Source organism: Quercus lobata, chromosome 8 (genome assembly GCF_001633185.2).
Source record: "Quercus lobata isolate SW786 chromosome 8, ValleyOak3.0 Primary Assembly, whole genome shotgun sequence".
In the NCBI taxonomy this organism is placed as follows: Eukaryota; Viridiplantae; Streptophyta; class Magnoliopsida; order Fagales; family Fagaceae; genus Quercus; species Quercus lobata.
The window spans coordinates 10913833-10925533 of NC_044911.1; the positions used below are offsets into that span (position 1 = coordinate 10913833).

At 33.8% G+C, this 11701-nt stretch overlaps 1 protein-coding gene and 1 long non-coding RNA gene across 2 annotated transcripts; one reads left to right on the top strand and one right to left on the bottom strand.

The window, feature by feature from the left end:
• Window positions 1-935: 935 nt before the first annotated feature.
• Window positions 936-2537, bottom strand: LOC115956346. Its single transcript, XM_031074754.1, has one exon. It carries the CDS (start codon window positions 2535-2537, stop codon window positions 936-938), a length of 1602 nt encoding a protein of 533 aa, XP_030930614.1.
• A 7661-nt stretch (window positions 2538-10198) lies between these two features.
• On the top strand, window positions 10199-11182 carry LOC115957878. Its single transcript, XR_004084414.1, has 2 exons — window positions 10199-10467; window positions 10866-11182. It is a non-coding gene; the product is annotated as an uncharacterized LOC115957878 (long non-coding RNA).
• Window positions 11183-11701: the final 519 nt, after the last annotated feature.

Genomic DNA, 11701 nt, shown 5'->3' on the forward strand with positions numbered 1-11701 from the left:
TTAATATATTGCTAAGCATACTTTTTTACATTATACAAATATATACCAAATTTAAGAGCAATAGACAATAGTAGATAATAACTAAAACATTATGTTCATAAATTAAACACTGAAACTAAAACATTCATGATGTTCGGAAATTAGAATACAACTTGCAAATTTGAAACTAAAACAAAATAAAAGATCATCAACAAGACAATCAAATACTAGCATCATCATCAACATCAACATTAATAGCTTCACTTCGAACTTCACTTTCACTAGTAGTAACACTAGTGTTAGCATTTCCAATAACCATAGCCTCCAACTCTGGCTCATCAAGTGTAAGGGCTGCATTCTCAAGAATGCCAGCTCCTCCATGTATATCACTCTCATTCCAAGAGTCTCCTGCAATATCCCACATCTTTGTTGATGTATTTACGTACTCCTCATTGCGCCTTGACAAGAGTCGAAGATTAGAATGCACATAGACCAAATCTTCAACGCGTGCAGGAGCCATTTTGTTTCTTTTTAAGGAATGAATGAATTTGTATGTGCTCCAATTCCTCTCAGCACATGAGGATGAACAAGGTTGTCCAAGAAGTTTAAAGGCAAGGGATTGAAGAATTGGAAATGCGGAGCCATGGTATTGCCACCAAATCAAAGGTAGTAAGTCCCACCTATCTGTCAAGGCATCTGGTGAAGGAAACCTCCCTCCTGAGAATGAAGCAAACTCACACTTCACTGCCTTTAATTCACTCTCATCTTCAAAGTATCGATCCAAACACTTGCTCCTTTCCATAGAAATTTCATGATCCCGATGTGGCGAGATGTGTTTTGGATTCTCCGAAAGTCATTCAATGGAGTAATACCTAGTTAAAGAGTAAAAAACAAATATAGATGAAACGTATGTTTTACTAGAAGAGGAAACTAAGGAAAATAGAAAATAAATGTACTTACTTAGGATTTAAGGAATGAGCCAAGCAATGTAGTGGTGTACAATTTTTAGTCCATCGATCAATGAGTATATCATACACCACACTCCAAAATGAACTATACTCATCATCTTCCAAGCCTTCGTGCCGATATATTGCTGTCTTCACCTTCTCTATCATTGAATCCCACATCTCATACACAAGATGAAGACAAGGCTTATCTGTGTCGGCTACTCGTAGCATATCATAAATAGGTGCTATGAATTCAAGGATATAGTCAACTTTATCCCACCAAAGATCACTTAGAATCATATCTTTCACCTTTACAGCTTTTCCAACATCATCCTCCCTATAAGAAGCCCATTGCTCACTAATAGCCATGGCTTGAAGGCATCTTTTTATCAACTTCAACCTTTTCAACATTATAACAATTGAAGCAAATCTAGTATCAGCAACTTGGAGCAATTTTAATGGACTAAATTCATTAAACATTGCCAACCTCATTGAATGGTTCATAATAAAAACACGTATGAAAGATGCATCATCAGCAATACGTGTAATCCAACTACATTCCTCATATGTAACTTCATTCTTTTCAGTGTTTTTTGTTGCACAAATATTCTTCAAAGCTAGATTGAGAGTGTGGACAACACAGGGTGTCCAAAATATTTTAGGATACTCACCTTCAATAAGAGCTCCAGCAGATTTCATCACATTAGCATTATCAGTGATGACTTGGACAACTTTTTCATGTCCAATCTCTTTTATAGCATCCCTCAACACCCCAGCAATATAATGCTTGTCTTTGAACTCACCCGACCCATCAATTGCCTTTACAAACACCGGACCCCCATCTGATACAGCCATAATATTAATAAGAGGCCTTCTTTGTGGATCTGACCATCCATCAGAAACTATGCTTACACCATTTTCAAGCCAAGAATCCTTAATTGGCTTCAAGAGTCTTTCAACATGAGCTCTTTCTTTTTGCAAAAGTGTTGTTCTCAAGGCATTGTATCCAGGAGGAACATAACCTGGGATGTTATGAGTAGCAGCATATGCATAGGAATTACGATAATGTGGGTTCCTTGCAAAGTTAAATGGAAGCCCACCAGTGTAAAACATCCTAGCAATTCTACTATCCAATTCATATCTAGTAGTATTCTGGAATGCTTTCTCAATAGGAGAAATCCCAGCCACCTTCCTCCTCTTACCATCAATCGGATTTGTACTATCACTCCCTTCCTGTCTCCGAAATGGGGAAATAGGTATAGGCCCACGGCCTGGGATAGGTGGGGGTAAGGGAATTCGACTTCTCTGTTCACTCTCTAACTTATCCTTCTCAACTTGATCATGCATTCGCTGCATTTCCAACCTATGGCTCGGTGTCACATTAGGACATGCTTTAATACCTTTATTAGTAATTTTTAACAAATGAGCCTTAACCCTAGAATAGGATCCCAAATAAACCACACCACAATAATTGCACTTAAAGTATGTGTTTCCCCCTTTTTTAACGGTAGCACCTGGTGGTTTTTCTACTTTAGTCACATACTGCCAAAGGGGACATTCAGCATTTGGCATCTCTTGATATGAAGTTTCTGTGCTAGTAACTTCATCCATTGAAAATTCAATAGATTCAATTTAACCTACAAATAATAACTATTAAGTATTAAGTTTTAACTAAATAAATTATACATAAATCAAACCCAAGTTCATTCACAAAACAAATTCACCATTCACAAAACAGATTCACAAAACATATTCACAAAACATATTCACAAAACAAATTCACAATGAGTAATAAGTACTAACTTAACTAAGATAAAATCAGTCTCACAAATCAATCTAAGATTGAAAACTAAGAGTCTAAGATTCACAAATCAGTCTCACAAATTCACAAATCACAAATCATTGAAATCAAAGATCAAACTAAGATTAAAAGGTACCTGAGTTAAGAATGCGTGAGAGAGAGTTGAAGAAAGAATGAGCTGAAGAACAAAGTCACAGCAACCAGCCAAGTAGAGAGCCAGAGACAGAGGCAGAGTCACAGAGATCAGAGCAAGAGAAAGTGAGACGGAATGAGAGAGAGGTAGTGATGAGAGAACTAATGAAAAAGAGGCAGAGAGCTAGAGAGTGAGAAATGAGTGAGTAGGGTTTAGTATATAGATTAAACGGTGCGTTCTGTGCATTCTGTGCGTTTTTTTTTTTTTTTTTTCCCTTAAATTTCGGCCGTTTTGGCCGTTTCGGCCGATATCGGCCGATATCTGCCGATACGGCCCGAGTCGGCCCGATTCAGCCCGAATCGGCCCAAGTCGGAGCCGCATCGGCACGAGTCGGCTGAGATCTCGAGCCTGCCACGTGGCAGGACTCGGTCGGACGCGGTCGGACGCGCGGGCAACGGCGTCCCTCGCGCGTCGCCGCGTCCAGCCGCGTCCGACGCGGGTGCGGCACCTCCGGTGCCACGTCCGTGCTTCATAGCCTACTATCAAGCCAAGATATGCTTATTGGGAGTGGAAGGTTAAGTAATTCCATGTTTATAGCTTTTAAATGTCTCTATTTCTAAATAGAAAGTAAGACTTAATTTGTCTATCGATAATGAAGAAAAAATATATGAAAGAAAATGATTTTTGTTATTGGGGTGTCATGAAATGGTAACGATTTGGTTTATATTTCACTTGCAGTTATGGTAGATGATGATGGTGGTGAGGTTAAAGGAGGAGAAATTCCAAGGTTTGAAATTGAAGCGACCCATGAAGCTAAACTTAATGAAATATTGCACAAGATTAATTCTATTGAAATTAAGTTAATGTTCTAATGGTGTAAAGGAGTTCATTAAGTTGCTAGAGGTAATATAGAAAGTGAAGTGCTTCATTTATATGTATGCACTTCTTTTAAGTGTTTGGAGCTTCTAGATGCTCGGAAGTTTTGATGAGGAAAACCTGGTTGTCTTATGTATTGTCATTGATTTCCACTATTTAGGGAAACTCACGATGTTGGAGCATAGATTATGCTCGGAAGTGTTGCTTATTATTGTGGGATAGATGAAGTGAAGAAATACTTCTGGAGGGTTTTTGTGACTAATGATGTCGTTAAGGTTGAGTAATATATATGGTTCAAATTGCTTGGCTGTTGAGAAACAATGTTTTAATAGTATGGACATTTTGAGAACACTACGAGGGTTTCTTGACAAAACAATAAAGTTCTAGCACTATATACCTATTTGAGAACAAAGAGGAGAGAGTGATAAATATTTGTTGTGTCAATTATGTGTTCTTGTTTTGCACTTAATAAATAGAATTTGAATCTGTGTCGCGAGTGAAGAAGAATAGATGATACAGTTGTAATAGAGAATACCCTTCTGGAAACAACCAATTTTTTTGAGCTTCTAAGTCTATCCAAACCCTTGTAATAAGATCCAATATTACTTGTTAATCAGTTAGAGTGGCTTAACAGATTTCACAATTTGATTTTGAAAATTATTTATCTGATTTTTTTTACAATTTAAGAGATATTGAAGAGTTCATTGTCACAACTAGGCCAACATTCTATGTTCATTTCTTCTTCTTCTTTCATTTTTATTTATTTATTTTTTATTTTTTTCTTTTATAATTTGATGAAACACATGCAATGTTGACATGTTGTAATTAGTAAGGTTTGTGTTCATGTCCACTGAAGTTATAGGCTTTGACTTTCTCTGATGAAAGCAAATGTTTTTTTGATAACAAATTCAACGAAACCATAACCATCAGATATCTGACTTTGCTTATTGCGAATAACCTTAGTAGATACAGCCTGAGATAACACAATGAGACAGACAATAAGATATCATTATAATACCACAATTACACAGGAACAATATAAACATATAATGAAACAATTTCATTTGTATACTCCCCCCATGTACTAGGGTTGTGACCCTCTTTTATTATTATTTTTTTTCTTTTAATGGATTTTTATTACATATAAAAAAAATAAAGATTATGGAACAATTCGATTGGATTAAAAGGAATAGAATCCAAAAAAGAAAATCAATCTTTATGTTTATTTTGTATTAAACACAAAACGAAACGAAACCATAATACTCAGAAATTTAGATTTCAATCCTTTTGAAATTGATTTTCATGCCTAGTTTTCATAGAATCAAATTTAAACCAAAATTGAAATCACTACCAAACATACCCACATTCAGCTTTGCAATCAAAATTCATTCTTGATAGTTTTAACAAAAGGAAAACCCAAACCAAACACCCATCAATCAAAAATCGCAAACCCAATATTCAAAAACCCTAATTTGACAATATTTCACATCAAATACAAAGAAAGACACAACCTTTTTTTCCAAAAATTTCAAGAACCCAAACCAAAAAAAACCCTAAATCTCACACATACACAGAAAATTTAAAAGAGTTATACCTCTCCGGTATGAGCGAAGCAGCTGAGGAGGTAATTCTCTTCCATCCAGGGAAGCAAGTCTCCGATCCAAAGAGAGCGGATCTCTTTTGACCCAGTAGTCTGTTGGGCTGAGTACTGGGCCTAGGCTTGGGCCTGTTGAGGTTGGGCCTGCCCAGACTATTGTTGTGGGACCTGCTGCTGTTGTTGCTATTGCATCATCCACTACTGCTGCTGTTGTTGCTGCGCTGCCGCAGTGGCAACGGAGTGCGCTTGCTGGTACTGCTGTTCCAACAGCATCTACTATGGGACCACCCCGGATGCTGGCTGTTGCATCATGATGGAACTTTTTTTTTATATGAATATTAAAAAAAAAAAAAAAAAGAAGAGAGAATGAGTCGAATCTAACGGAATGGAGGTTTTGAACCCTAGGGTAGGAGAGGGATAGAGAATCTGTGAGAGAGAGAGAGAGAGAGAGAGAGTCGAGATATTTTTTGGGGTGAGGGGGAGTTTATATAGAGGGGTTTGAGAGAGAGAGAAAGAGAGACACGTGGATTGCAAGTATTGGATGGGGTTGTGATAGGGCAGGGCTGCGTGGTGGTGGTTTTATTGGGTGTTTTTTGGGCTTATATGGTTGTAGATTTTGGTCCTTTTCTTTCTCGGGTTCGGGTTTTGGTGTTAGTTTGCCATATTTTTTTAAGGGGTAAGCTTGTGTCCCGTGCATTTGATATGTTAAGATTCAATTATATGTTTAAATCATAACGTGTTTGATGTATTATTACACTAAATACAACTTGTGCCCTTTTTTTAATTATTCTGTTTTTTGATAAAATTTTTTTTTTTAGTTAGTTGGCTGTGGTTGTTAGTTTGTTTGAATCCACTTGCTTACTGTCTTATGTCTAAATTAAATTATTGGGTTGTATAGATCTTACTGTTTACATTCTTGTTAAATTGTTATTAGTGTAATGTTATTTTCATACAGAACTATTATTGACATTAATTTTATTGTACACTAATCACAACTTACAATCTCAACATTTATGAAATTTGTTATGTTGTTAGTTAGATTTATTATTCTTAAATTCTTTTCATTAATTTTGAAATGAGTAAATTGAACTTTAACACATAATCAATATTGAAATATATAAAATGCTTTTTAAATTATTGATGACATAGTCAAACATAATCTACACATTTCAAAAGGAATTGATAATATTTTAAGAACTCTATGGTAGTGTTACCCTAAAAACTCTAGATGATCATAATCCTAAAAGCATTAGACATGTTTCTTTAATTAGTTAAGATCTTACTCTCCCACAATGTGATTTGGCTTTTACATAATTTTCCTTCAAGTGGAGGAAAGTTCTTTTATCTTATTTAGTGATGGCTCCAACAAGTATTTATAGGTGCTTTTATTCACATTATTTATTTAATAGTTATAAAATTTGTTCAATGTCTATGGGTCAAAAAATTATATATGCATTGAGGGTCTTATAAACGGTCACATCACGTATTAGAGGAGATTCCTTTAACACAATTTGGAATAAACTGTCTTTTATTTTGGGTTCTTTAACAAGAAAAATAAGACTCAAAGGCTCAACATATCCGGCAGTATGAAGGAGGAGTGAACTAGGTGGACACATGGGCCTTTGTTGATGGTCATTTTTTCACAGAGGCCAACTTGAAAGCCCAACCAACAAAACAGCCCAAGGCCACCTGAAGGAAATTATTTTGGGGGAACTTCTGGAGGTGTGGCTTGGGAGGGCCCAAGAGAGATATTTTTTTAACCAAAAAAAAAAAAAATGCTTTTGAGCTCAATGGAAAAAGGAAGCATGTTGGCTTGGAAAGCATATCCTTCTATGATATCCCAACGTGTGAGTCAAGAAGCGAAAGAATGGTTCATTGCTATTATTTCACTTTTTTTTTAGGTTTACATGTTGATTAGCATTTAGTGTCATCACCATTGCTCACTTTACCTTCGAGAGAAATGTAAACCCCACTACCAAATTACACAAAATCAACACTAGCCCAACCCAATTTCACTTCCGCATAAAACTAACAACTCAAAATTACTAACAAAAAAAGAGAGAAATCAGTCAATACCTAAGCAAAACCTAAGGATTATTCCACAAATGCCTAGATCCTTTATAAAAGCCAAGTCGGTGGGAACATTAATGCGAGATTCACCAACCTTAACCTACTTCATTAATTACCATTATTCCACAAATGCAACATTTTTGTGCAAAATACGGCAAAGGCTTAAACCAAAAACAAATTTATTGGGTTCTTGATTACACGTGGATAATTCACTCTCTCAATCTCACAGATTTTCCTTTTTTTTTTTTTTTTGTTCACATTTTAAGGTCTATATAAATCTTATTACGAGATGATACAGGATCCTAAAAAGCATTTACATGTATTTTTAATTACATGATTTATTTGATATTTATAAAAAAAATAGATGTCTTAATGGGTCAAGCAATAAGATGTTCATTAAAGGCACATTTTAATTGCTCCTTTAAATGTGCATTAAAAAGTTATCCAAAAAAAAAAAAAAAAGTGCACTAAAGGTCTTATACACAATTACATCATGGATTAGAAGAGATTCCTCTAACTCAGTTTGGAATTAAATTTTGTCTTTTATTTTTGTTCTTTAACAAAAAATATAAGGCTCAACATACAAACAGGTGGTATGGAGGCTAGGTGAATAGTGAATTGGGTGGACATGTAGGACCTCAAAGGTTATTTTTGTATGCAATCAATAAATTGAAATTCAACATCTACACAAAGAACATCGTAGCTTGTTGAAAATTTAAGAATATCATATCTTTTGTTTTGTATCCAGTAATACTCTTTAAAGTACCAATAAATTTCTATGCTTATTGCTTAATGCCTTAACTTCAGTATTAAATTTTACTTCTACAGTTAGAATCATGTGATAACATTAATATATAAATTATTAAAATTCAAGTTTTTGTTTGTAATATAAGTCTACACTCTACAGTGTTTATACCTTTTTGGTGAAACTAGTAGTATGTTTGTAAGTACCAATTGCCTTTTTTTTTTTTTTTTTTTATTGGAGCAAGATTAAAATGTGTAGACATCTAAGTGCTTTCAAGGACTGATTCTTATGTGTGTAGGTGGGATTTTATAAATTTTGGTTTGCTAAAGTTTTTATTCTCGCTTGTTGATTTTCCCTCTTCTTTGTGCAACAATAGAATGGGCCAACTGAATGAACTATTTAATGTCTAGGTGATCTTTGTTGGTTATTTTGGCTGTAGGAATGTAGCATTTCAAAGATCGTGAAAGTGCAATCAGTGCAAAGATGATAAGAAATTTTTATGTCCTCCTCTTTTTTTTTTTTTTTTTTTTTTTTTTTTTTTTTTTTTTTTTTATTTTTTGGTCAGAAATTAATATAACTAGTTGCCGCGAGTGATGCGTGGAAAAATTTAAAGTTTTTTTTTTGGTTGAGTGCAAAATGTAACTGGTAGATGAGACTTATAAGTATTAATCTCAAAATATTTTTAAATAATGTGATTATTTTCTAACAAAATATAGTTGATATAATATATTAGATTTTCTAAATTAAACCTTTTTTACATTCAATTATTATATAATGTAAAATATTTTGTAAATAATCTAATGCTTGATACTTATGAGCTAGTAAGGATTACAAATGTGGAAAGTGGAAACACCATGTTGTCAATGGCAAAATAATAAAATTTGATTAATGAATTGCAACTTGGTTGGGTTCTAAACTTTTTTAGCCTCTAGGAACTCAAATGGAAGATATTCAATTAGTTCATCACTAACATGTTCCTGATTATTTTGCATTTCTTTTTTTTTTTCTTTTTTTCTTTTTGTTGCTATAATCATTATGTGGAGAAAAATAATAATAATAATGATAAAGGGAAATGAGCAATTAGTTGTTGATTAAACATGGTTCCAAACCATTTAGATAGCTTTTGTTGGGATCTGTTATTTATTTTTGAGAGGAAATAAAAGAGGTCATTGAAACTGATTATGTAAAACATGGTCCAAAACCAAAAATAGCTCACTCAAAACTCAAAACACTTTATGCATGTCCTTATAAAGAAAGGGGGGAAAAAATGAAACTCAATTAGCCAAGTAATTGTGAATACAGTATTCACGTATAGACTTTGAATAATGAACACTCTTGGAGTAATAAAAGGGCGAACATATTAGAAAGGTGAAGAAACCGGGATTTGTGAGGTACCTTTCATTTCATTTCATGTACTCTATTAATACTAATGCTGCATACAAATTTTTTTACATGATGATTAAGGTGACAAATTGTAATTAGTGCAAAACTATTTTTATATAGGACTATCACTAATGTTACTTTTATAGTATACCAAATTACCAATCATAACTTATTATCCCACTAATTATGAAATTTGTGGCCGGAAGAATCCCCTTCATGCTTAGCTTTTGTAATATAGATAGTGATACACCCATTAAAAAAAAATTTAATAAAATAACTGCTATTGTTTATTTATTTATTTTTTAAAAAAAGAAGAAAGAAAAATAATTATTTTGGATGATAGAGTGAATAGAAATGCGTAAGAATAAATAAAGTATAAATTTTCCTTATTTATTTGAAATAAAAATAAAATGATTGGAAATGTAGTTATATGAGTTACTATTACGTTATTATATAAGAATTATTATTATTTTTTTTTTGGCAGAAGAATAAGAGTTAGCTTTACATAAGGTTTTTTTTTTTCTTTTATTTTTTTCCTACAACACTAACTATTTTTAACATTCACTGACCATTATGTTTGATTTACACATGGTGACTAGTGCCTAAAGCATGGACTCTTATTCTGTCTTTACCAGTTATCGAACCAATCAGGACTCGTTCATAGACGTTTGATATAATCAGTAACAAATCTTGATCGTAAACCGATTTACATTAGAAAGAAGAATTCATAAAATATCACCAAACAGTTCTACGGAAAGCAAAGGACAACTCTATTCACGAAAAGGTTATGATGCATCCAAACAGATGAACATTCGAGTCTTCTGCAGAAGTTTCAAACCCAGAAGGGCCAAAACCCAGTGTCCCTCCCTTCAACCTCCTACTTCTTCAAACTAAAATCTTCAATGGAGGAACCTAGCACAGCCTTAGAAAATCAAGGTGCACATTCAAATCATACCCCTTCTGGAATTTTATTTATGATTATTCCTGTTTGGTTGCTCAGAAAATATATATAGCAAAAAGAAAGAAACTCGGTTAAGTCAGTTTATGTTTTTTAGTCAATTAACTCTTTCTCTTTCTAAAATTGAATATAAAAAAAAAAACAATGAAAGACTCACCTACTATCAAGCCAAGATATGCTTATTAGGCTAAGCTGAGTGGAAGGTTAAGTAATTCCATGTTTGTAGCTTTCAAAATGTCTCTGTTTCTAAATAGAAAGTAAGGCTTAATTTATCTATGTATGATTGTATAATGAAGAAAAAAGATATAAAATAAAATGATTTTTGTTATTTGGGTGTCATGAAATGGTAATAATTTGGTTTATATTTCAATTGCAGTTGTGGGATGATGAAGGTGGTAAGGTTAAAGGAGGAGAAATTCCAAGGTTTGAAATTAAAGTGACCCATGAAGCGAAACTTAAAGAACTGTTGCATAAGATTAATTCTCTTGAAATTAAGTTATGCTTTGATGGTGTAAAAGAGTTCATTAAGTTGCTAAAAGGTAATTCTGAAAGTGAATTGCTTCATTTATATGTATGCACTTCTTTAAGTGCTTGGAGCTTCTAGATGCTTGGAAGTTTTGATGAAGGAAACTTGGTTGTCTTATGTATTGTCATTGATATCTACTATTTTGGGATGGGGTATATAATCCCAAGGATGGGGATAAAAAGGCTATTAGTAAGGTTCTTAACAAGTTTTCCAGATTGCTAATTGAAGAATATATGGTAGATGCAAAAGAAACTAAATAGTAAAGAAGCAAAGACCAAAGGGCCGCACCTTTGCTAATGGCTTTGATTGTTCAGAGTTAGTCAAGAATGGCCTCTAAGGTCGCAAAGAAATTAGATTCAAAATCTAAGGCATTTTCCAAGCTAACAGAATATAAATATAACGAAAAGGAGAAGAGGATGACACATTCATTGAGGAAGGCACTTGTTGGCTTTGCAATGTCATCTTTGAGGTGGGGTGGCCATGATTGTTGAAGTGGGTGCTGCAGCATAAGGAAATGTATTCTGGTGTTCTTCATGGTCTTGGGAATGATGATGATGATGAAAATTTTATTTATGTTTTGTCCACATTATAGGAGAGGGTTTTTGTGGAAGAGTCTTTGGTGCCCCTAGGTCTTTGAACTTTTGGTTTCCTTGTTTCTTAGTCTCATGATCCCACTTTGTTTGATA

What these genes read in the sequence shown, in the direction of transcription:
- LOC115956346 (XM_031074754.1), bottom strand. Translation starts at nt 2,537, where the DNA reads ATGGATGAAGTTACTAGCACAGAAACTTCATATCAAGAGATGCCAAAT.